Source organism: Malania oleifera, chromosome 7 (genome assembly GCF_029873635.1).
Source record: "Malania oleifera isolate guangnan ecotype guangnan chromosome 7, ASM2987363v1, whole genome shotgun sequence".
NCBI lineage: Eukaryota > Viridiplantae > Streptophyta > Magnoliopsida > Santalales > Ximeniaceae > Malania > Malania oleifera.
This window is the reverse complement of record NC_080423.1, coordinates 67,145,222-67,172,350: the sequence shown is the minus strand read 5'-3', so window position 1 is coordinate 67,172,350 and position 27,129 is coordinate 67,145,222. Positions and strand designations below refer to the sequence as shown.

General features: G+C 37.7%; 1 protein-coding gene across 2 annotated transcripts; it reads left to right on the top strand.

Annotated features, from left to right (window-relative positions):
• Positions 1-609: 609 nt before the first annotated feature.
• On the top strand, positions 610-27,129 carry LOC131159769 (transcription elongation factor SPT6 homolog). Of its 2 annotated transcripts, none has more exons than XM_058114931.1 (17): positions 610-901; positions 1,004-1,090; positions 1,789-1,909; positions 1,984-2,071; positions 2,192-2,345; positions 2,488-2,623; positions 2,735-2,981; positions 3,078-3,284; positions 3,368-3,493; positions 3,599-3,988; positions 4,753-4,863; positions 4,986-5,765; positions 9,130-9,271; positions 9,362-10,545; positions 19,741-19,950; positions 24,823-25,324; positions 26,243-27,129. In XM_058114931.1, exons 1-17 carry the CDS (start codon positions 871-873, stop codon positions 26,908-26,910), a joined length of 5,184 nt encoding a protein of 1,727 aa, XP_057970914.1. In that variant the 5' UTR covers positions 610-870; the 3' UTR covers positions 26,911-27,129. The 2 variants fall into 2 exon arrangements, with proteins under 2 accessions (XP_057970914.1, XP_057970915.1); XM_058114932.1 differs by having other exon boundaries at positions 616-901; positions 3,602-3,988.

The following is a 27,129-nucleotide window of genomic DNA, read 5'->3' as shown; positions in this document are numbered from 1 at the left end:
AAATTTATAAACAAGTATATCTCCAGTACCCCACTTTGGGTCTGGATTGATTTTGTTTATAATTTGTATTATTTGAGTTTATTAAGTAAAATAAAAAATAATAATAATATAGTCAGAATTTTCGGGACATTACATTTAACTTTTTAATGAATTTGTGGAATAAGTTGGCTTGCATCTACGCTGCAAGATCTCTTTTTTCTTTGTTATGACTAAGATTTGACTCAAATCTCTCCATTACTCACAGGTTGTACAAAAAGAGGCAACAAATCATATGAAAAAAACAAAACATATGCAAAAAGAACAACACTAAAATTTTCCCATCCAATTTTATATTTTTCCCATGTTTTTCAGAAAATTCGGAAGAATATTTGAAAACTTTTAAATTTCTTTCTGAATTTTGGTCGAATTTATGCAAAATCAAATCTATATCTCAATTTCATTTTGAAAAGGCAAACGCCTACCAACGCGATGGGCTTTTGATTTGCATACATCCTCTACGGCGTCACGCAATCATGTCGTTTCAGCAATTTTGGAGGGCAACTATGTACTTTCACCAGTTAAGACGATTGACATGGCACTCGTCGGTAAAAACCCACCTGGCAGGCCTCTCTGGCAGACCTCGCGGTATTACGAATTTGCCATTCTTCTCAATTCCAACCTTTCTACTGCATGCCGTATTTCGTCTCCCCACGAAGCCACGATCTTCCCTCCCTCCCTCGCTCCCCCCACCTCTTGCTGTCTCTTGCTCTCGTCGGTTACTCGCATCGTGTTCAGTCTCCAATCTGAGAGCGAAGAAAAGGGTTTTGGCCTTGGGTTTAAGCTCTGTTTGCGACTGCTCTAGGGGTTCTGCCCTAACTTCACCTGTAAACCATGGGCAAAACTGTAGTTTCAGACGACGAAGGTTGCTTCCAAACCCTAATTTTACCTTTCTCTTTAAATTTTCTTTGAGGCCAATTTTTTGTGATCTTAACTTGGGAACGTTTCTGCATATTTGTCTGTGCAGAGGAGGTTGAACTCGAGGAGGACGAGAGAGAACCTGTCGACGGCGAAGACGTTGAAGAGCGCGATGGCGATGAAGACGAAGACTCTGGTTCGTCTTTTATGTTTTTTTTAACACTTCAGCTTGGCCTTTTTTTTTTTTTTTGGGTTTAATTTTGTTTTTATTTTTTTTGGACGGTGGGTTGATTAGGGTTTGGATGACTTGATTAGGGTTTCTGGCTTTCTGAGCTCGCTCAAAGTTGCTGTTTGTTTCGTTGGGGAAATTTTTCTTGGAACGATTGCGTCAAATAAATGGTCCTTTTAACTTACTTGGAAGAGTTTTCAATGGAATTGTTTCTATCAACCAAGCAAAGTATATTATGAGCCCAATTATTTTGCTCTAGTAATGAGATTTTTTTAGTTGAATGTGGATTCTTACTCGATTGTGTTTTTGGGAAGCCACATTAGTTGTAAGGTTATTATTTTCTGTTATGAGGTGGGGTGTTTTTTCATTTCCATATACTTGCGCTCAAGCTAGTCATTTTGCTTTTGATTTTGGCCGAAATAGGTTTGAACGTCCTTGTCAAGTGAAAATGTCTTATTTTAACTCCATTTTGTGGTTGATATGTGAGTCGCTGACTCGGATTGAACCAACTTATGTACCAATTTTGGAGTTCAGCTGTTTGTTAGAAGCCATATATCATATGTTTAGCAGTTTGTTGTCATCTTGCATGAAGATATTGATAAAGTGTTTTAATGCGATATTTTTATATGGAACTTTTACAATGTAAATGTTCTGTCATTGAGCAGAAGAGGGGCAGGATGAGTATGAGAAGGATGGGTTCATTGTTGATGATGAAGAAGAGGAAGAGCAGGAGGAGGAAGCTGACAGTGATGACGATAGGCAGAAGAAGAAGAAAAGAAAGAAAAGGTAAAATCTTTCAGATTTGACATAAAATCTTTTATGCGAGTGTTTTAGTCGTTATTGTTTCACACTGGTTGCAGGGAGTCAGAGAAGAACTATGTTCTTGATGAAGATGACTATGAGCTTCTGCAGGACAACAACATCACTGGTTTTCACCGGCCTAAAGCTGTGAGCTTTGTGATACATTTGATTGTTTTCATCATCCTTTTGACACTTTGCACTGTTTCATTAACCTTTTTGTGCTTGTTTTTGGTTCTCATTTTGTGGTTGTTGTTTCAAATTGATTAGGAGAGCAAAAAGTTCAAGAGGCTTAAAAAAGCACAGAGGGACACTGAGGAGGGGCACTCAGGATTTTCTGATGAAGAAGAGTTTGATGGAAGTGGGAAGGGAGGGCGAACGGCTGAGGAGAAGCTTAAGCGCAGTTTATTTGGTGATGATGAAGGTAACTTTTTTTTTTTTTTTTTTGGGCTAAATAATCCATCCACTCCTAGTGGCTGGGGGCATGGCTGCAGGCGCAAGCTATGTTACTTTTAATATGAGCCAATTCTTCATTGACTTGGGATGAAATATCCTCTTCATTGTAGGAGCACCGCTTGAAGATATTGCTGAAGAAGAGGAACAGCCAGAAGAAGAAGAGGATGCAGACATTGGTGAAGAGGATGAAATGGCAGACTTTATAGTGGATGAAGAAGAAGTTGATGAACATGGAGCTCCTGTGAGGTATAATTTGATCTATAAATTTGTTCATGTTTTAACAATTTTGATATTAAACATGTTTGCAACTTTTTATGACATTGTTTCCAATTGAATGTCAATGAACTCATTGGGTAGACGGAAGAAGCTGAACAGAAAGAAGTCTAAGCAGGCACCAGGAGTTTCATCCTCGGCTTTGCAAGAAGCTCATGACATATTTGGTGATGTTGATGACCTTCTAATGCGTCGTAAGCAAGGTTTAGATTCTGGAGAATGGAGGGAGAGGAGACTTGAAGATGAATTTGAACCAGCTGTACTTTCTGAGAAGTATATGACGGAAAAAGACGACAGGATTAGGGAGATTGATGTTCCGGAAAGAATGCAGGTTGTGTTACACTCATAAAAATTATTCTTAATATTCTAGATACTGCCTAAATGCATCCCTTGAAACGTTGTTTCTGCATCTTCTTTGGTTTTTTAGATGTCCGAGGAAAGCACTGGTCCTCCTCCAACAGATGAGATGAGTATAGTTGAGGAGAGCAGCTGGATATGTAATCAGCTTGCATCTGGTATGGTACCTTTGTTGGGCAAGCAAGGTACTGAAACAAATGAAGGAGGTCAAAATCAATCGATAAACAAGGACGATGTTATGAGATTTTTGGAATTAGTGCATTTGCAGAAATTAGATGTTAGTATTTATTTTGTTTGGTTGAAGTATGGTTTGCTGAGCCACTTTTTTTCTGTAGAATACCAACTTTATTTTTCTTCCAGATTCCTTTTATTGCAATGTATCGAAAGGAGGAGATTCTGAGCCTCTTGAAAGACCCAGAGCAACATGAAGCAGATGAAGAGAATCAGGATAGAGCTGAGAAAGCACCTAAAATGAAGTGGCACAAGGTTTTAGAATTTTTGAACTAATAACTAAATTATGCACGCAGAATGAAGTTTATACATTTCTAATCAGAAGTAAATACGGGGATAAATGGTGAGTATGCTTTTTAGCAGGTGCTATGGGCAATCCAGGATTTGGACAGAAAGTGGTTGCTTCTTCAGAAGCGAAAAAGTGCTCTCCAATTATATTACAATAAGAGATTTGAAGAAGAATCCCGGAGAATATATGACGAAACGAGGCTTACTTTGAATCAGCAGCTTTTTGAATCAATTATGAAGTCATTGAAGGCTGCAGAATCAGAAAGAGAGGTTGATGATGTTGACTCCAAGTTTAACTTGCATTTTCCTCCATGCGAGGCTGGATTGGATGAAGGGCAATATAAGAGACCCAAGAGGAAATCACAGTATAGCATCTGCAGTAAGGCAGGCCTATGGGAGGTTGCAAACAAGTTTGGGTACAGCTCTGAGCAGTTTGGATTGCAGATATCTTTAGCAAATATGGTAAGTTTGTTTGAAGTAGTAGCACTTATTGTTTAAAACCTAGACTGGTGATCAACCTGGTAAAGCTTACCAGGTTCAACCAGCTGTCGCCCCGGTGATATTAAGATTATATATGTATATTTTTTTTTAAGTGATAATGATAAATACTATTTATAAAAGTTGTTGTTAAGAGTCAATTAATATTAAATAATAGTGCGAGAGATTTAAATTTTAATTAATTAGAATTTACTTAAGGCTATAAGATTTTGATCAATTCATAAATATTAAATAAGAGTGAGAGGATTTGATTTGATTAAAATGTTTCTATGGTAAAAGAAGTCAGAATTTGATTAATTATATATACTGATGGATGAGCGTTTGTATATATTAAAGTATAAATGTCTCTGTGCATATGTATGTTTGTTCAAATATTCTTAACAAAAAACTCCAGTAGTTCTAGTGGTAGAACTCTTCCTTAATGAGGTAGAGGATTAGATTTTCAATCCTGCTAGCTGCAGATTTAACATTTTGTTCATTTGCTGTATTTATGAGAGGCGCTAAGTGACTGGGTCTACCGTTCACCGGGTTTGGCGAGTTAAGCCAAGCTGTCAAAGTCTGGCCTGGTGTGTTATTGTTCTTGCAATTTCCTGTTTCATACCTCACCTGGTAAATGGACAGATTCTGCTCCAACTGGGCTGGGCCAGCTGGTTTGGTTTGGGTTTAAAACCATAGTAGTACTATTATATTGACGAAAAGACATAATGTTGTACTTAATTTGATTGCAGAGGATGGATGAGTTGGAGGATGCCAAGGAAACACCAGAAGAAATGGCCTCAAATTTTACATGTGCAATGTTTGAGACACCTCAAGCTGTGCTTAAAGGTGCTAGACATATGGTACGCATTGATGTTTATGTTGCTTGTTGATAAATTAGTAAATATGAAGTATTCTGCTTATGGTACATGGTGTAAAGTGATGTTTAATTTGTTGCATGCTTACTTCCTGGAACTTTTTGCAGGCAGCAGTTGAGATCAGTTGTGAGCCGTATGTCAGGAAACATGTTCGCAGTACTTTCATGGAAAAGGCTGTGGTATCTACAAGACCAACTTCTGATGGAAATTTGGTTATAGACTCCTTTCATCAGTTTGCAGGGGTGAAGTGGTTAAGTGACAAGCCATTGACTAAATTTGCAGATGCTCAATGGCTCATGATCCAAAAGGCTGAAGAGGAGAAGCTCCTTCAAGTTACCATTAAGTTACCTGAAGATATTCTAAATAAGTTACTAAATGATTCTAGGGATTACTATCTCAGTGGTGGGGTTAGTAAATCTGCTCAACTATGGAATGAGCAGAGGGAGCATATACTGAAAGATGCATTTTTTGGTTTTCTTATTCCTTCAATGGAAAAGGAAGCTAGGTCCTTGTTGATGAGTAGAGCAAAAAGCTGGTTGCTATCAGAATATGGAAAGGCTTTTTGGGACAAAGTCTCTGTGGCACCATATCAACGTAAGGAAAATGATGCAAGCTCTGAAGATGATGCTGCACCGAGGGTTATGGCTTGCTGCTGGGGTCCTGGGAAGCCAGCAACCACTTTTGTAATGCTGGATTCGTCAGGAGAAGTGCTTGATGTATTATACACAGGGTCTCTCACTTCACGGTCCCAAAATGTAAATGATCAGCAGCGCAAGAAAAATAACCAACAGCGTGTTTTGAAGTTCATGACAGATCATCAACCACATGTTGTTGTTCTAGGGGCTGCAAATTTGTCTTGCACACGATTAAAGGAGGATATTTATGAGGTAATTTTAAGTGCTTTCCTTTTAACTTTTTGTTTAACAGATGGGATTTTTCCAGTTCAGATGCCAGGCTGGTCTTAATTGCTGAAATTATAGCATTTGTGCAGTTTTGGGTACCCCTGTTTGTGACATGAATTGTTGTGTAAGGCTAATGGCCTAGTTATTTGAAATGAGTGTAGTGTTACTTGGGCCACTGCATCTTACTTGTATATAGGTACAATGTTGGTGATAGTTGTTTTGAGTTATTGTTCACAAACAAAGGTTTTAGCAGAACTTTCATCTTGTCTTGGTTGTTCTCAATGTTTTAAAAGGTTCAATTGAGGCTCTCCTCAAGGCAAGGGCATGCCTAAAATGCTGTGAGGCTCAATTTAAAATACCAAATTCCAAAAATGCTAATACATTACATGCTAAGGCTTATGCATTTGTGCGAAAGGCACCCTTTTGCTCCTCTTTAGTTGAGGCTTACGCATTTGGGTGTGTGACTAGAAAATTTAATTACATGTTAATATAAAAGGAATGCCATAATATGAGTTGATTTCCAAAACTCTTGAACCTCAACCTTCCAAAATAAATGAGGGTTGTATCTTAGATCATGAAAATAATTGAACTTTATAATGTTATAGTTATTGCATGTCATGATTTACGTCATGAATTCAAGTTAGCAATTTTTGAATGCCCAACAAGTAGTTTGCAAAGTATATTTAATTTTTTACATTATATTTTTTATTTTCTTATTTTTTCTGTATTTTTACAAAATATGTAATTTACTTAGATATTTTAATCAACAAATAAAATTATTAGAAGACTTGTGCCCCAACACCTTATGGCTTATGCCTCGCCTCTTTAGGGTATGCCTTCGCCTTTAAAACATTGATTGTTCTGGCAAAGTGGCTATTTTGTGCGATGGATGTTCTTTGTCTAGCAATTGTCCAGTTTGTGTAAGCTAGTTTCAGGAAGATTGTTTGAGCATGTAACACAAGCCAAACCCAGTGGTTGGAAGCCTGCTTTTTTACTTGTTACCTCACATGCTATCTTTGTTACGAAGCTTTTTAATGTTCTTGTACCATATCCCTTTAAGTGAGAGAGTTTTGAATTTAAAATTTTGGATTACTGCTTGAAATTTTGCAGTTAGAATATTGGAATTGTCTGCTCCAGATTTTTTGAAATGTCTCAAGCTTGTAAAATGACCAAAATTTGGAAAGTTAAATTTGAAGGGCTGATAGTAAAATATCATATTTCTCTCATAATTTTTAAAAATTAGATTGTGGATTATCAGATCCGGTCTAACCTCTAGGGCTTTACATTATCACGGGCCACTTGTAGTTTGGAAAATTTCATAGCACTGTTCATTTCATATGTCATATCAAAGCAGTTGAAGATAATGTTAAGAACATGGTTTGTGATGGAGGATAATGTACAGAATGAGTCCGGTAGCCGACTCCAAACAGTTGGGGATTACAGATAAGTTTAATTTAGTTGTATAATATATTTGTGAAACCTAGATGTATAATTGTAGATGTTTGTGCTTTAATCTTTTTTCAATAAGAAGAGTAATTCGAAAAAAGGGTTCATGGTGGCTTATTCAAATGGTTGGGATGGGGGCTTTAGTTTAATTTTTTCATAACATATTGATTAAACTTGGATGTATATGTTGTGCATAATTATCTTTTTTTTTTCATTGGTTACATCTAATATCCAATAGCCATATAGATCTTTTTGAAGATGTACTCTTTTTTCTGATTGCTGAAGCAGTATTTCTTCATTGATAAGTAAAAAAGGGGTACACATGATACCGTAGTCTTTTCTTTATATGGTTGTGAACTACTATGACTATTAAATGCAACTGACCTCAAAAAGTTATAATATGTATTTAATTTTTTAAAATATTTAAGAAGTAAGGTATCAATATTTTGAGACCACATTTGTGAGAGGAAAAATTAGTTTCCTGAAGTTTAAAGATATGTTTAAGGTTTTTGAAAACGAGACCATTCAAGGACTTTTGTCTAGGTCATGGCTTGGTGCATATCTTGCAGGTTTACTTGGTATTGTACAAGGTACATTGTGATGTGATAGTGACATAATAGATAATATAAGTAAAAATTGAAGTTGTACCCTGGCCACTGATATTTTATTCAGAAATCCTAAAATAACTGGACATGGTTATACGAAAAAATAGAAGGTTCACAGGAATAAATTCTTGCAGAACTTGTGACTAAATGTAATACTCTGCTCCTTTTTTAGATATTGTCAAGTAATGATTTTGAAGAAGGGTGGACAAAGTAGAATTAACTTCTTTTGTATTTTAATAGTCACCATTGTGTAATTTTTTTCATGAAGTTAAGTCTCCTTCCAGAAGTGTGTCTGGGATTTATTGCTATCTTGGGTTGGTGTCATGATAAGTGTGCTTTTGGTGTCTTTTAAGTTACAAAGATATCTACATAGAACTTAGAGTAACCACTTAGCTGAAAAAACAAACTTTTCTTTATTTTAAATCGACCTAGCAGAAACCACATCATCTTTAGAATCAAGAGCAATAAATTACTGAATTTTCATGGTACTTAATTCATTGAATTTTCATGGCAATTGAGTTTAGAACAGCATATGTGGCTTTTGAGAAGTCTACTACATTGTTCTAAAAATTGGTGCATGTAAGGCATAGGCATCTGTGGCTTCCAAACCATTACAAGGTAATGTGATGTCTCAGATATCATCTGAGCGCATCTACTGGTTGTTATAGTTTGCTGCTGTCTGCTACACAGCTGTGTTTTCTGGACTGGCTATGAATCCAACCCCTATGAGACCTGTTTTTGCTTTTCTTTTTTTCCTTTTCCAAGCTTTTTTTCCTATATCCAAGCTCAATCTTAAGTTGGTTTATTTTAATTAGTAATGTTGTTAACACTTTCATTTTGAGGTTAATTTACTTGATATTCAGTTCGCACTTGTTTGATAACTAGTCTTCAAATAAATCCATTATTTTCAATTTTTAAAATAGCTTTAATATTTATATATTGCAAGTTCCTTCAGTTTATTGTAATTTTTTTCTTACGCTTAAGCTGCACATAAACCAGAGTCTCTTGCCATGCGTTGACGTGCTTCTATGAAAATCTATATATGTATGCGTGTGGAAAAATGCTTTGTAAGAAATGTGAATATTCTGTATTTGTTGTTTTTTATATTTATCATTTTTTAGTTTAAATTGCGTATGGTCTATAAAGTTGTTAAAGAGTAGCAAATAGAAGCTTTTTCTTGCCAATAGCAGCTAACGAAACCAAGATAACATTCAATACTTGTAGTATATTTTATGTTACTTGAGTAAAATTGCCAGGTTAATATATTATGATGGTTTTGGTTTTCTTTTTGTTGACAGATTATTTTTAAGATGGTGGAGGAGAACCCAAGAGATGTTGGTCATGAGATGGATGGGCTAAGTGTTGTATATGGGGATGAATCTCTACCTCGTCTCTATGAAAATTCACGAATTTCGTCTGATCAGTTACCTGGACAGTCTGGTAAAAATATGTGGTTCATTTGTTCTCAGTCAGTGAGTGCTTGATGAGTTCTTAAAGTTGATTTTATATCCTCTTATTATATATTGTCAGGCATTGTTAAGCGGGCTGTGGCTCTTGGACGACATCTTCAAAATCCATTGGCAATGGCTGCAACACTTTGTGGACCTGCAAGAGAGATATTGTCCTGGAAACTTTATTCTTTGGAAAGCTTTCTTTCCCCTGATGAGAAGTATGGAATTGTTGAACAGGTTTTGGTGGATGTTACTAACCAGGTGGGCCTTGACATTAATTTGGCAGCTAGCCATGAATGGTTATTTGCGCCGCTACAGTTTATTTCTGGGCTTGGACCCAGGAAGGCAGCATCCTTGCAAAGGTCCCTGGTAAGGTCTGGAGCAATTTTCACTCGAAAAGACTTTGTAACAGCGCATGGACTGGGTAAAAAGGTGTTTGTTAATGCAGTCGGTTTCTTGCGTGTTCGTCGGAGTGGACTGGCTGCTAGCAGCAGCCAATTTATTGATTTGTTGGATGACACTAGAATACATCCAGAATCATATGGTCTTGCACAGCAGTTGGCCAAAGATGTTTATAAGGAACACGTTGGTAGTGTCGCGAATGATGACGACGACGATGATGAGGAGATGGAGATGGCTATAGAGCACGTCAGAGACAATCCAAGCAGCTTGAGAACCATGGATTTAAATATGTATCTTGAATCAAAAAAACGTGAGAACAAGAGAGAGACATTCCTTGATATACAGTTGGAACTGATACAGGGCTTCCAAGATTGGCGTAAACCATACGAAGAACCCAGCCAGGATGAGGAATTTTATATGATTTCAGGTGAAACAGAGGATACCTTGGCTGAAGGAAGAGTAGTGCAAGCAACAGTTCGCAGGGTGCAAGGTCAAAGGGCAATCTGTGTGCTTGATTCTGGGTTGACTGGGATGCTTTCTAAGGAAGATTATTCTGATGACTCGAGGGACATTGTTGATTTGACTGATAGGCTGTGTGAAGGTGACATGATCACCTGCAAGATTAAGTCAATCCAAAAGAATAGGTATCAGGCGTTCCTTGTTTGCAAAGACAGTGACATGAGAAACAATAGATATCAGAACATTCAAAATCTTGATCCCTATTATCATGAAGACCGGAGCACTTTACAGGGTGAACAAGAAAAAGCTCGAAAAGAAAAGGAGCTTGCGAAGAGGCATTTTAAGCCTAGGATGATTGTGCATCCCCGTTTCCAAAATATTACTGCTGATGAGGCAATGGAGGTGTGTTCTTGATCTGTCATCTTGAAGTTCCTCATTTGTTAGGTTAAACTGGTAATGTTATGTATTAGAATTTCTATAGGAAACAAGCTCTGTTTTTATTTATATTTATATTTTTATTATATATATAAGAACAATTTCCCCATTATCTGTTTTATTGTGAAATATACTTTTGCAAGGAGTGGTATATGCAGAAGATGAGATATTTCACAAATAGATGGCGGTAAAATAGTTGCAATTCAAAAAATATATGGCCGGAAGAACAGTCAACACATCTATACTGAGAGCCTATGGGTTTGAGCTAAATAAACAGTAGAAATATGGCATAACTATCGGTTGAAGCTAAATGGACACAAGATTTAGGACGTAGTGTTGAAACTTCTTAGATTTTTTGAAGTGTTGTGGTAGTCATTTTCTTTCCTGCTAAATTATTTTTCTAGCATACTGCAGTTAACTAGTCAAGTGTTGATGTGTATCCTTCGTGTCTTGGTACAAAATACAAGAAGAATATTTTACATGCATAAAAGTGATATTGATAGTTGATACAATGATACCGTGTATAATGATGTTAATTCGTAGATTTTGTACTTTGTACTTCTTGGTAATATACATGAAAGAGAAAGCTATTATGAATCTATTACTATCTTTTGCAAGGAGGAAATGATATGCAAGTGTGATGGTAGGTTTTTGATTTTGCTGAGTAGGGGATAATTTATTGGAACTAAATTTCTATTTGTAATTTCCATTATTTGCCAAAGGGGTCTGACTTAGCTATTGTTCTCATTCTGAGTAAGTCCTCAATTTTATGTCTGTCTTCTTAAGCAAATTAAAGTTACTGATGGTTTAACCCAAAGATTGTTGCTAGTGGGAAAAGAGGGAATGCGGTGTCTGTATGTCCATTAGGGTAAAAGGGACAACCAAGATCCTCAAGCAATTGCCAAAGATTGTTAAAGGGAGAAGGGAGGGGTGCAGGCAGTGGGGGGATGTTATGTCCATTATTCCATTAGAGGGGGTGAGAAGGACGACCAAGACCATCAAGGCCTTTTCTCAGGTCTGAGATTTGTTATTGTGTTTTGTCAAGAGGTTAGAGTGTCCTATCTCTCATAATTCATAAATTCATATACAAAGAAAAAAGGAAGTTGAAGAAGTGTTAGAAAAGTTATCATCTTTCAATTGTGTAAGATGGGGAGCTTTAATTTATTTTCAATGATGATCCTTAGTTCCATGTGGGGGTTTAGGATATGTTAGCAAGCATCAGGCTGCTAGATTATCCTTAGATCATCTCCCTCGGTCATTTTATTGCAGGAATCTAAACTCCAATTGGTGGATGGGAGTGTGATTTGGAGAATTTGAGATTTGTGCTTTTAAGGAGTGGGACTGTGTGACTGTCTTCTTTCATCTGGAGCTTTGGAGGTCAATTGATGCTGTTGTAGCAAGGTTTGTTTCCAGGGAATATAGTCCTTTATATCTTTTTACTCTTTTTTTCTATTAGATACTCGAGCGAAGGGTTGGTGGTTGTTTTGTCCATCTATGGGCCATGAAGGTATTGGTTTAGATTTCTATAGTGGGATGAGCTCCTTTTTTTTTTTTGTTTTAAAATGGTTTCTAAGATCCTATTGGTTCCAGGGTTACAGAGTATGCTGTCTTTTGAATTTGAATTTTTTTTTTTTTTTAAGTTAGAGATTTTGGTTTGAGGGAGTTTCCTAATGCTATGTTGACCTGGTTGGTCAGGATAAGGAGGGGGTTCAGTGTCCAGTCATTTAGACCAATTTCTATGTTCTAGTTGGTGGGAGGTGCCCTTCCTAAAATTTCCCAGGAGACTTTAATTATGCCTGTATCTACTCATTTTTATATCATCTTGGAGTCTTTAAAGGTTATTGTACTTTGTTTTGGCTTGAAAATATGTGGCTCATACATCCTTCTTTTCTTTCTTTTGTTGAGGATAGTTGGAGTACAAGTTCTGGTCCTTTGGCAAATAGTTTAGAGGCATTAGGTTTATGATGCATAGTAGTCAGAGGCGCAAGGTGAGTGAGGCGCACAAATATTAAAATGGTGCAAAATGTCTATTTGGGGTAATTGATATATGAACATATGAATATCTAGTAATATTAGAATTTAAAATGCCAAAAAAATGTATCAATGTATCATATATTTCAGGCAAATTAGGCCATGACTTATTTTGTATTAGTAGCTAATAACCTAATACAGGCAATAACCCATTTAAAATTTAAGACTTATATAATGCATTTCCAAACAAATTAAAAAATAGTAGCTAATTTTCAGTAAAAAGAATATTATGTATTAGTTATAAACTTAAAATTTATAAACTTACATTAAACTAAATATTTAATTAGTAATTACATATAATATTATAACCAAGCAGGCAGCAGGCAGCGGATGAATTTTCATTTCATTTCACTCTCATCTCATGGCAAATCAGTGTACTAAATATTGAATAAATTTAATGAGATGTGTGAGTGTGACTTTTAAAACTTATTTTGGTTGAATTTAACCACTTACAAACTGGAAAAAAAAAGTTATAGCAAAAGGAATTGAGTGTTATGTATTTCTATTAATGCCAAAAGGTTGGAAGCTTTGGCTTGTATTTTAACTGACCCATTTAGGCAGCACCAAAATCTTATATGTTTCCTTTGATTTAGAACCATAAAGATTTTCATGAAATAGCATTTATAAAACCTCCATTTCAAGGTTTGCTCCGTTTCTTCATGTGTATGGCTTCCTTTAGAAGATTAAATTTGATGAATAATAAATGAGATCAACAGTAGGCAGCGGAAAGAATAAGAAGAAGAAGAACTGAAAAAGAAGAAGAAGAAGAAGAGAAGCAACAGGCAGCAGAACGCAGCACGCAGGCAGCAGAAAGAAGAAGAAGAAGACTTACGAAGGTTTGAAGGCTCAAAGATGAGCTCGCTGCTGGTTCGAAATGTCGAAGACAACGTGACGAACTCACGGCTGGTTCGAAGGCTGGCAGACGAACTCGCGAGGGCTCCTGCTGGTTCGAAACGAAGTCGTGAAGGGTCATGCTTCTTCGAAATGTCGAAGACGAACTCACAGTCTTGGTTCGAAGCGCGAAGACGAGGTCGTGAAGGCTTTTGGCTGGTTCGAAGGCTCGCAGACGAACTCACGCTGCTGGTTCGAAGGATCGCGAAGGCTCCTGTGCTGATTCGAATGTGCAAGACGAACTCGCGAAGGGTTGTGGGGCTTCGAAGGGCCAAAAGGGGTTAGGGCTCCTGTTTGTTCAAGTCGAATGAGGGCTACGGCTCTGGCCGTGGCTATTTCTCTCATTTAAAAGGCTAAAAATTTACAAGGCGCGACTCACTGCCCCTGTCACCTCACTGTGCCTCGTCTTGTGTTGCGTTGCCTCTTGCAGGTCGCCTCGCTCCGCATGGTTTGAGGTGCAAGCCTCTTCGCCTCACTGCGCCTTGTGCCTAGGAGGTGCGCTTTTAACTACTATGTTATGATGAAATTGTAACATCTTAAACTGAGCTTGAAAATGGGAATGTGGAGGTGTTTGTGTTGTGAGGGTCAAGAAGTATAATTTTTTAGAGGAAATTAAGGTTATTGACCATTTGGAGGATAGGGGGCTGCTTTCTACAGAGGTGGAGGTGAGGATAGTGTCTCTTAAGAATGAATTAGAGGAACTACTATTGAAGTGTTTGTTGGAGACAGAATGTTAGGTTTAAATGGGCCAAAGAGGGAACCCACAGCACAATTTTTTCACGGGGCTGCTGATGGCAGGCCAAGGAAGAGTGCGATTAGAGTTGGAAGCTGAGGAAAGGTTGATTCTCAGGGTTTGGGTTTAATAGAAGAAATTGCTGATTTTTTTGGGGATCTTTATTTTGATGACCTTAGTTGTAGGCCAGTGATTGCAGATTGGATTGGGATCTTATTTCAAGGGGATAAGAGGTGTGGTACGACAAGAGGAGATAGGAAGGTAGTCATTGTTATGTAAGCGGAGAAGGCTCCTTGTATGGTATGGTATTGATATTTTTTTTTTTGGGGGGGGGGGGGGGGGGGTTTCAAAAAGTAGTTGTGGGATGTGGTGAATGTAATTGTTGAAAGCCATAATTTTATGGTAATGTGGTAGTTAAAAGCACGAATTCCACTTTCATCACTTCCATTTGTGAGGACTGTTCCATTAAGGGTAATGATTTTAGATCTATTAGCTTGATTATAAGTGTGTGTATGATTATTGCAAAGGTTCTTCTGATAGGTCGAGGGAGGTTTAGATGACACCATATCTAGTTCTCAGTCGACATTTGTAGGTGTCGGATTCTATTCTCATTGCTAATGAGGTTGTATTAGGGTAAAGGGAGAGGTTGTTTTGAGGATGATGATTGATTAGTGTGGTGGATAGGGGTGAGGTTTAGGGCCTATCTGTGGGAAATGATGATGTGATTGTGTGATATTTGCAACTCACTGATGATGCTGTCCTTTTGTTGTGTTTGATGGTAAGTTCTCTTTTTGTGTTAGTCTCTAGTCTTGAGATTAATTTACCTAATTTACCCAAGTGTGGTTTAGCTGCAATTGACCTGAGTTTGTAAATGATTTCTAGGTTTACCGCCCTTTTAGATTGTAGGATCCAGCAGTAGCCTTTGAGTTATTTAGGAGTGTCTTCAGAGGGAATCCTTGAGCTGAGGGGTTTTGTGTCACTAAACATCTTGATGGGTGGAAGGGTAGGTTTTTCCCTTGGGTGGCTGCATTACTTCAATCCAGGCATGTCTTTCTTCTATTACCCTGTGATTTTTTGTCCTTCTTTAAGATTGCCATGTGGGTTGCTAGTAATGCTCGAGAGGATTATGACAGATTTTATTTGGTCAGGGGTTGAGAGGAGGGATCATCTTGTGAATTGGGATTTGGGATGTTTTGTAGGTCTGAGGAGGAGGGATTGAGCCTTAAATAAGTCATCTCAAGAACATTGCTTTGGTAGTAAGTGGTTATGGCATTTCCTTATTGGAAACAGATTCTTTACAGCATAGGGTTATCAAAACTAAATTTTGTCTGCAGGACAATGTGTGGGATGCTAATTTTACGGCTGGAGTTACTTGTGGAAGCCCATAAAAAGATTCATTTTGCAGCTATCTTGTGTTTTTTTTTTCTCTTGCATCAAATATAATTTGGGAAATGGTGGTGGAGTTTGGTTTTTGAAGGATATATGGATAGGTGAATTGTGTTTTTTGGCTGCCTTTCCATCTATTTTTCGCAATGTTTTGAAAGGCGAAGGCGTAAGGCAAGGCGTTTCAACCCTTAGGAGGCGAGGTGCAAGCCTTAAGGAGTTGGGGCATAAGCTTTTTTGAGAATTTCTTTTTAGGATAAAAATATGTGAATAAATTATATGTTTTTTAAAATAAGTAAAAATTAAGAAAATCACAAATATAATGTAAAAAGGAAAAATTATATATACTTTGCGTACTACCTGTTGGCCATTCAAAAATTGCTAACTTAAATACATGACATAAATCATGGCAAGAGATAGCTTATACCATTACAAAGTTCAATCTATTTTCATATTTTAAGATACAACTCAGTTATTTTTAAAGGTTAAGGTTGAAGAGTTTTAGAAATCAACTCATATTAAGACATTTCTTCTATAAACAAACATGTAGTTAACATTTTTTAATTAATTCTGACTTGAGAATCCAACACCCAAAAATGCGTAAGCCCTCATTTAGAAAGGCCCTTTTGTGAAAATGTGTGAGTCTCAGCATGTAATGCCTTAGCCTTTTTGGAATTTGGTTTTTTAGATTGAGTCTCAAGGCATTTTAGGCATGTCTTGCCTTGAGGCAAGCCTCGATTGAGCCTTTTAAAACACTGAATTTTTCTGTCTTACTTCAGTCCTGATGCATCTTATTTCTTCTTTTCTTGTTATTCATGACACATGTCTTTTGGGATTATAGATTTTGTAGAAAAAAGTCTTCATGATAAGGAGACCTAAAAGTTTTCTTCTCTTTTAGGTTTGCCTGCTTCTTTCACATATTCTTATGCTGGGGGGGCTACTAGGATCTGGTGTTTGCATAATTCCTGGAATTTTGTTGTAAATCATTTTACTCTCACCTGAACTGTTCTCATTCTTTCCCTCTTGTTAATCATTTGTGGAGAGTTAAAAATTGTTTGAAGGTAAAGGCTTTTGTAGCAGTAACAATCTGTAGCAGGTTCTTAGACCATACATATCTCTTTCCCTGATGTATGCATTATGTGTTATGATAGCAGTGAGGATTATGCAAGTTTATTTCTTGTTTGCTCTGTGCCTTGGGTTTATGGAGAACTTTTTTGTTTGTTGGGAGAGTATCATATTTGTCTTCAGATTTTGGAGGATCTTTTGTCGGTTGATTTTGTTCGCTTAGGAAACAAAAGAAGGCAGAAGCTTTATGGGAACTGTGTTGTTCATGCAGCTGTTTGGGTTATCTTGCTGGAGAGGAGTGATCCGATTTTTCATGATTGTGCTTCATCTATGGATCTTAGATTTTTGGTTTCTTTTTCTCATTTCTTTTTTTTTTTTGTAGTAGTATTTTTTTTCTCATCCTTGTATTCTCTTCTCCTCTTTATTAATGAATTTCTTCTGTTCTTACCATCCTTCTGTAATGTTGAGGGTGAAAGCTTAATTTGGGTTAGTGTGGCTTTAATGGTTATTAACTTGAGTTCTGACGAGGTCCATTTGACATACTTGGGAATTCCTTTGGGTGGGAATCTTCGATTGGTTTGGTTTTGGGACCCAGCCATTGCTAAGTTTCCAAAATGATTGGAGTTGGTAGGGTCCTTTCTCCCCGTTGGGCTTCCATATTACTTAAATTCAGGCATGTCTGTCCTTCATACCTCTTTATTTCTTGTTGATTTTTAACGGCCTTGTAGGTATAGCATCTAGATTGAAGAGGTTTATGAGGAACTTCCTTTGGTTGGGTTTGAGGGAGAGGGATCATCTTATGAGTTGGAAAGTTGAATAAATTTTTTTTGGGAGGGAAGCGGGGGAGGGGCGCTTTTGTCTGGGAAATTTGGTGTCTTAAAAATGTGGGTGAGTGATTATGGTGTTTTCCTGTGGAAACTCACTCGCTTTGGCATAAAATTGTCCCAAGTAAATGTATTTTTGCACAGGATTGAATGGAAGCTAATATTGGAAGTAGAGTTTCTCAAGGATGTCTCTGGAAATTTATCTGACGAATTTCACCTTTTTTCTTTCCTTGTATGAATATAAAATAGGGGATGGTTTAACTTTTAAAAATTAATAGGAGAAGGTTATCAGATCTGCTTTTGGCAGTATCCATGCATAAGAGATCATTGCTCGTGATGAGTTTCCACCACTGTTTCACATTAGTTTGCATCCGCATGCTCCAATTTCTCATTTTCTAGTCTTAATGACAGGAGTCAGAGGGTCTTCCCGTCCTTCGTTTGTTTGATTCTTTTTGGCCCTACAATGAAGTGGATATTAGGATTTGGACTCAGATGTTTCTCGTTCATTCTCTTATAAATATTTTTATTTTTGCTTGATTCAGTCCTCAAATTCATTCTCTCTTGCTACGTTTTTTTGGAGATCTAAAGGTTAAGGCTCTTGTGTGGATCAGTGTTTTCAAAGGCATTTTCAGGGAATTTTTTCGAATACACATCAAAGTGCATTTTAGAAGGCATAAGTCCTAAAAGGCGCACACATTTTCCTGTGAGGCATATGCCCAAGAGAAAAGGTCCGCCTTTCACGTCTCACCAGGAAAAGTGTACATATAATGGGGAATAGTGGAACATAACTTCTCCAGAAACATAAAATGGGAGGAGGATAACTGTTCAGGGCTTGAACCCCTATTGCTTGTAAATTCCAGATCAGAAACTCAGAAAGGGAAGAAAATCAAGTGACGAACTGCTGTCGCCCACTCTTTGCACTCTCAGATGGTTGCGCACGAGCAGCTTCTCTGATGACCTTTCTTGGCCCACCTATTTCATTGGTCAGTTTCTTTGATTCCCTACCTATGATTGAATCTGGTTTGAAAAGCAAGCAACATGACCTACGGTGGCACCTGATTTGTGAAATCTCAGTGAGCCCTTCACTGACTGAGACGATGTGTGTTAGGGAAGAGAGAGAGAGAGAGAGAGAGAGAGAGAGATGAGGGGTGAAGACTGAAGTTTGGGTAATTGTGTGGGACCTTTCAGAATTCTCAAGGCATGTGTGTTTTATTTATTTTTTAACTTGCTGAAGAGATAACTCTTTATTTGGATAGCCACCTGGCTGTAACCTTACAATTTCAGCTGGAATTCTGTGAGTTTGAAAGTGTTGGAAATTTTATATAACTGATATTCATAATTTATCTAATAAAATTTAAATTATTTATAATACATATAATTTATTTGTGTGTGTGTGTATATATTAAATTAAATTCTCAAAAGGGTTACGCCTCAATGCCTTAAGGCGTTCCTTAAGGCTTATGCCTCGCCTCAATGCCTTAAGGCTTTCGCGTTGCCTCAATTGGGGGAAGAACGCCTCGCCTTTTGAAACACGGGTGTGGATGGCTTCTTGATAGAGTTAACACCAACAACCTGATGTTTATTAGAAGGCAGAACCAGGCTGTCTCCTGATGTTTTTGTAATGGGCTTTTCTAGTGGTTGAGACTCATGTTCACCTGTTTCTTTACTCAGCTGGTGCTAGGAGTTTTTCAAGCAAGCTGTTTGCTTATTTGGTGAATGCTGGGTGTGTGTTAACTTTTTGGGGGCTTTTCCTTTGAATGCTTTTAGAGGTTCTGGGAGGATAAAGGAAGGAGATTATGGTGGTGTGCAGTTTTGGCTATTTTATGGGTGATTTGGCTTGAGAGAAATGCTCGAATTTTCCACAGTTGTTATATAGCTGCTGATTTGATGTGGGGCAGAATCATTTTTTACCCACTGATGAGTTTTTGCTTGTGCATGTTTTGGGTGCTAAGATTTCGCTGATTCTTAGAGATATTGGATGGTGGTGTTAGCTTGATGTGTTGCATATGTTTTTGCTTTCTTTTAGTTTAAGATTTTTGTATTTTTTGGAGGATTTGTAATTCTCCTTGTATATTCATTTATGTGTAAATATAATTTCCTTAAAAAATATGTAGGATTTAAATTGGACATTACTGCTGTAAGAGGGGTTATGCTAGTACCTGTTCTTTAGTTTCCATGATTATGCTGTATAATTTTTCTTGCACAAGTATTGACACTAGTCAATTTTGCTGACAGTTTTTGTCAGACAAGGATCCAGGTGAAAGTATTATCCGTCCAAGTTCTCGTGGACCTTCTTTTTTGACTTTAACCCTGAAGGTATATGATGGAGTTTATGCTCACAAGGACATAGTTGAAGGTGGAAAGGAGCACAAGGACATCACAAGCTTGCTCCGTATAGGGAAAACATTGAAAATTGGGGAGGACACTTTTGAAGATTTGGATGAGGTGAGTATTCATTGGTTTATTATTTTTGATCTGATTGTTTCTCTTACTCAATGTTACCTTCTATTTTTAGACTCTGGCAGTGAACTGTATTAAGTTATTTATTTGTTCTACAGACGACAACATTTGTGATCTTAAAATTATTATCCTATATGTACATTGGTGTGTGTTTTCAAAAGGCTTTTAAAAGGCTAAGCCAAAAGCTTGAAGGCGTTGGGGTGTTTGAATTTTGCGTTCATAATTTCTTTATTGTAGTATATAAATTGTGACTGTTTGTAAACATCAATGTATAAATATATATGTATATAAAATATATATAATATATATGATGCCTTAATATTTTCTCTGGCATTCTTTTGGACATTCATAAAAAAATACCTATTTAAGATGCACTTCCTTCCATTTTTTTGGGTGGGTCTAGGACGAGGGGGTGTTAGGAGTTGCAAACCTTAATTATTATCTTACAAAATTATGTTCTCTAAATTTGACAAAACGAGTTATAGGAATTGTCACTTCAAATTACATTTAGAAAGCATCTACCCCAATTTAAACTTTCTCCATAAATATCATCTTCATTCAATATACCAACAAATGTGTTATAGGACTAGGAAGTGTCGTTGCAAAGTAGATTCATACAGCAACGGAAATGGTCTCAAATAAGGCTACACATTAGCATCTCAGAAAAGAGCAAATGGTATCACTTTAAAGTTTAAACCTTCCCTGTAAATATTAATCTTCAATCCAATATACCTATGCTAATGTGCCGCTATAAAATCCCTCCGTTCTTTCTGAAAGTGGAGACAATATTGCTTTTTTGTCCTTTAAGTAAAATCAAGTTTAGATGAACATTGGGACTTAGAAATGTTCCTGAAAGTTAAGTGCCTATTTACATGGAGTCCAAGTTAATACTCACTTGGAACTCTGGTAATTATTTAATAATTAATAATCTAAACAAAGAGGAACATCAGCTGTATGTTCTACCTGAGTCTCCTTGTTCATGGCTTGATGATGGCACAACCTTAGTATCTTTTGATTTGAAAATTCTTTTCATTGTCAAGCTGAGATAAATTTTGGTTGGAAGGTGTGGAATCTTTTCATTTTCGGAATCTCTATGATATACTATTATACTATTATGTCATGTTTGATTTGTGGAGTGGAATCATGAAGGACAATAATGGAACGAAAATTTGAATAGAGAACATGATAAACAAGTGATAAATTTGATTCCATTTGATGTCATTCTGTTTTAATTAACAAGTTGTGTAATTAGTGGATTAAAATTTTTTTCCCTTCTCTGTTGCTCTATTGCGATATCATATTTCCCATAAAGCATTCAAATGTTTTGCGTCTAAACTTGATCCTCTTTGTTCCAGTGAAGGTGCTATAGCAACACATTTTTGGCATTTTAAACAGCACATAAAAGCATTATATGTTGTCTAAAATTGCCTCCTATTGCAAGTGAGCGTACTATAGCTTTAAAAAATGGCATTATGAACATTTTTTAAAGCTATAAAATTCATGCAATGAGTGAATCTTCTATCAGATTAAATAAATAAACAAAATAACACAGGCATACACACTTTTTGACACATTAACTTGCAGACAAAGCAGTTCGGATAGAAAAGTTTGTTAAGCTATGTATGAATCCACCAATCAGCTACATGATGACTGAATAAATTTGTTGTATGCTTTTCCTCACTCAAATCATGTAATGATCTCTTTATGATTTTTCATGCTCTCCATATGCCTATCCTTATTTTCTCCTTCTTCCTTTAAGTTCTCTCTCTCTCTCCCTCCCTCCCTCCCTCTCTCTCTCTCTCTCTCTCATGGGGAAGTCTCCTTGGGTCTGTGCAGATAGAAAGCAAAAACTATTGATCTGGCTTGGGGAGATTTGAGAAGTGGGTGGGGCTTCTTCATATGTTGGAGAAGGCCCAAAATATATAAGTGAATCAGGATTACTTTATTGGTTAGATGGGCTTGCGAGTGCCTGGTGATCTCAGTTTTTTAGAAGATTGGAGCATTCATTCACCACATGAAGTTTGGATTGTGATGGCCAAACCAATTGAAGATGTAAGTTTCAGGAGTTGGTGATGTGCTTGAATGGAAAAAGGGCTTTCCATATTTGTCCTGAAGTTTGAATGTGGAGAGGTGAGGTTTTGTTACTGTGTTTCAGGAGTTGGTGATGCACTTGAATGGAAAAGGGCTTTCCATCTTTGTCCCCAAGTTTGAATGTGGAGAGGTGAGGTTTTGTTACTGTTTTGAAGTTGGTTGGTTTGAAGGAGATGAGCAGATCTCAGAAATTTGATTGGAATAATCTTCTCTGACAAATGGGTGTCCTAGGCTGCTAACCCATAAGGATTGCATTGTAGCAAGTGTGGAGGAGTGCTGGTTTGCTTTGGGGATTCAGCAGCTGCAACTTAGTGGCTAGGGCTAGGGTTTGTGAGGAGGAGGTGGGGGACACGTGGCTCCAAGTGGGAGGGTATGGGCTTGGAATGGTTTGGGTTGAGTGTCATTAGCATCACTTCCTTTTGGAATGTAGGCTGAAAACTGGCTGAGTTAGGAAAGTGGACCTGATACCTGCATACTTTAGATTTATTTCAAATACATGATTTAAAACCAAGTGATAGCTCAACGTGAGCGAAGCCCCAAATTCTAAGTTTAGGTATTATCTCATTTGGCTCGTTTCTCTAATTCCCTCCCTCTTCCTAATTGCTGAGGGTAGTTTAGGCCATCTCCCATGGTCAAGGCTCAACGTGAGTGAAGCCCCAAATTCTAAGTTTAGGTAATATCTCATTTGGCTTGTTTCTCTAATGCCCTCCCTCTTCCTTATTTCTGAGGGAAGTTTAGGCTATCTCCCAAGGTCAAGGCTTTTTTGTGGATGGCCATCCTTAATAGATATAGATGCCAACAATCTGCTGCCTATTAGGATACTTTGCACACCATTGAGATGTGTGATGATGTGCTATGCTACCAATGAGTCTTAAGCTCATTTGTTCCTTCATTGATTTGTGGCTTGGAGCTTATGGAACAAGCTTTTTGGGTTTGTTGGTGAGTGCTGGGTGTGCCTTCGATCCTTGGAAGCTTTCATGTTGGTTAATATTAGAGGTTTTGGGATGCAAGGATGCGCAAAGGTTACGCAGTGTGCAGTTTCTGCAGTATATTTTTGGGTGGTTTGGTTGGAGAGAAATGCATGCATTTTTCAGGATCGCTGTTTACCTATGCAGTTGACGTGGAGTAGGATTATTTCTTCGCATGTTTGTGGGCTTTTTCTTCTTATGTTCCGATATTTTTGGTTTTTCACATCTCCACTGGATTGGAACAGCTTATTAGGTTGACTGTTTTGTTTTATATGGTTCCATTTTTTCTTTCTCTCCTTTTCTTTTCCCTGCTGCTTCTTACGAGGGCACCTTATCCTCCTCGTAAATCCTTCTCACATTATTTTGACCACAAAAAATTTTGATCTGCAGGGACACCACCTCAGGGATGCTCACTGTAAGGAGAAATAAGAAGCAACTGCCTTTTTTAATTGTTACTCGATTTCTTTGGAATAGTAGAACTCCTTAAACAAACATAAAGTCGCCTCTGAATCAAACAAAATGATGCCGTTCTAGACAGTTGACTCAGAGACACGACATTGTTAACTGCTTAGAGAGCGCCATTTAGAAATTTTACTATTTCTTGTACTTTACTGCTCAAACAAATTTCATCATTTTCAGGTGCGAATGTAATCCACTAAAAGCCGAAAATCTGACAAACTCTTAATTACATCTTTTTTTATTGGTTTGTCCAATTTTTTAGAGACGGGAAAGAGTTTGGGATGAAGAATGGGAAAAACCTCTGTTATATTGGTTTTTCCATGGAATATTGCCTAGATGACTCAAAACAAGGACACCCTGTTAACATCTATCCTTCTGAAGCAAAATATAAACCATTACAAGTATCGAATTGTTATGCATCTTAGTGTTGGCTGTTTTGTGGCGCATAAAGTGATTTTTCTTATTTGGCGCTACACATGCTCCCAACCATCACCTCCCCTGTGCATATTGTTGCACATCTTCCAGGTACTGCACTGTTTGCTTCCAATGCATGGCCTTTGATCTTGGCCCTGCATAAAAATGTTACTGCTATGAGTATCGCATCTAGAAACTATAAATAAACATTTAAATTAATGAGATTTGATTAGTATTTTCATAAAAAATAAATTAAAAATCAATTATACACGTTCATTTTTGTCCGTGGAAAAAATAAAAATTAATATGATTAGAATGATGAAAACACGAAGGACAAATTGAAAGACATGAACTTTAAAAGTACTTGTAATTCTTTTACTTAATTATTATAGTTTAATACTCCAAGACATAATCCTATTTTTTCTTCTTTTTTATAAAATAGCATTTCTTTTTTATGAAGATAAAATGCACAACAGTTTCTCAACATCTAGCTGGCGAGACATAGTTTGTCTTCTGTTATGGTTTAGGTTAAGTCCCAAAAGTGGTCTGTTGAGTCTTCTGTAAATTAATTGATGAAGTTGTGCGAGGAGCTGAAAAACAGGTACTTCAGCCTCTGGTGCAAATGTTGATTAGAGCATTGATTAGTTCTTCATCAATGAAAGGGCATCAGGTTGAAAACCTAGGTGCATCCAAGGATCCTGGATGATGATGTACTGCAGTGTTGTGATTCCCTGATTTTTTTTAATTGGGCATCCAACTAAGGTCGTGTTAGAGTAACTGGCATGCATATTGTTCCCATAATGCATTGTGATCAGGCATGAATATCAATGTCCTTCAGTGTTTTAGCTCATTTGATTTTGATTTGAATTTGACACTACAAATATGCCCTAAAATGTAATGGCCTTGTTGACTACCTTAAATGCAGGTGATGGATCGATATGTTGATCCATTGGTTGCTCATTTGAAGGCAATGCTGGGTTATCGCAAGTTCAGGAAGGGCTCCAAAGCAGAAGTTGACGAGCTTCTGAGAATTGAGAAGGCAGAGTATCCTATGAGGATAGTTTATTGTTTTGGCATATCTCATGAACACCCTGGCACCTTCATCCTAACTTATATACGAAGTTCAAATCCACACCATGAGTACATTGGTCTGTACCCAAAAGGATTCAAGTTCCGGAAAAGAATGTTTGAGGACATTGATCGCCTTGTGGCATACTTCCAGAGACATATTGACGATCCACAGCATGATTCAGCACCATCCATTCGGTCCGTCGCTGCTATGGTTCCAATGCGCAGCCCTGCCTCTGGGGGCTCTTCAGGGGCATCCTTGGGTAGTGGCTGGGGTGGTTCAGCCAACAGCAATGATGGTAGCTGGAGAGGTCAGTCTTTTGACAGAGATAGATCTGCTACACCGGGCTCTAGAGCTGGTAAGTTTAAAAGGCCTTTGTATGTACATGTGCACATTTCAAAGTTATTGATTAATGCATGTTTATTTGATAATTAACTTTTTTAAAGTATAGTTTCTCTTTATCTTGTCTGACTGCCTGGCACTTTAGTCACATTTGGGTTCATAGATAATTAGGATTGGCATTTGGGATTCAATCTTCCAAGGCTGGGATAATTTGCATTTTTAATGAATTTCAATAATCCATTATGGTAATTTTTTTGTATCTAGATCTGTACATCGTGTGGGTTTCCCATTTTCCCATTCTCAAATGGTGCAGATGGAAACAAATTTGAAAGTAATGGACAATGTGCATAATAATTTGAAAAATGATCACTAAACTGTTTTTGTAATAGTGAAGTAGGAAAATGGGGTTAATATGCCCCTTCATTTCAAAATGCATTTTGTGGTTGGAAGAAATGCCAACCTACCCCTTTACAAATCACCACTGTTATTTATTATTTATTTATTGGCTATAAGCATTGCACAAGGAAAGAAAATGATAGCCTAGTCCTGAAAGGCATTCCCACTCCTAGCATGCTCAAATTTAGGAATTAAAATGGAAGTATACCTAAATAGGTCCAATGATAGTAGTACATTAACCAGATATGAGAGTTATTATGATTATGAAATGAAATTCACATGCATGGTGCATGCTTATTATTGTCAAGTGAAGATCTATATTTTGCATATTTCTCTTCCTATGTGCTAATTGTTCTTGACCTTAGCAAGTCATTTGCAGATGCAAAGAATTCTGCCTTTTGTCATATTACTTCAGAGTTCTTTTTTTTTTTTTCTTTCCTAATTGTTATTTTTAAATTCAAGTTGCTGTTCTTTGTATGTTCTAGAAATTTTCTTCCTATGAATTTTTGTGTTGTGCCGTTTTTGTTTGGTTTTGTAGGCCGAAGTGATTTTGGAAATGGTGGTCAGGATGGGCATCCAAGTGGGCTCCCTAGGCCATATGGTGGGCGTGGCCGCGGTGGCCGTGGTGGCCGTGGTCGAGGTTCTTATAACGGTGGCAGAGGAAATAGCTCTAGCAACGACAGGCGTGATTCTGACTTTGGTACTCCAAAATGGGGTTCAGCTTCAAAGGAGGGCGATGATGGATGGGGAAACTTCCCAGGTGCTAAGGTTCAAAATTCGCCTGGCAGGGAAGCTTTCCCTGGTGGTTGGGGCACTGGTGGACATGGTAGTGGAGGTAGCTGGGGTGGTGGCAGCAGTAGTGGTGGTGGTAGTGGCAATGACAAGAGTGGATGGGGAAATGAAAGTGGTGGCGGTGGCGGTGGCGGTGGTGGTGGCAGCAGCGGCGGTGGCTGGGGTGGCGGTGGTGGTGGCTGGGGTGGCAGTGGTGGCGGCGGCGGCGGCGGCGGCAGTGGTGGTGGTGGCTGGGGTGGTGCTGGCGGTAGCACCTGGGATTCTGCTGGGTCTAAATTGACTGGTGGAATTGATTCTGCTGCAGAAATGGGGAATGCTGGGTGGGGTGGTGGCCCCAAGAGAAGCTCCTCACAAACGCAAGCAGCTGGTGGTTGGTCTGAAGGTGGTGGTGGTGGCAGCAGTGGTGGGTGGTGATACCTAGTCTAGGATTGGGTAGTGAATCCCCACAACCTAAGGATTCCTGTTTTCCAAGCATTTTTTCATACTTCTGGACAACCTTTTTTTTAGGAAATTTTGCATTGTTGCCCAGATTGGATTGACAAAGTTCTATCCTCCTTGTATGTATCTTTAATTATGCACAGTAATGGGCTTCCTGCTTTTTTTCTTTATATATTAGCAGTGCCTCTTTTCTTC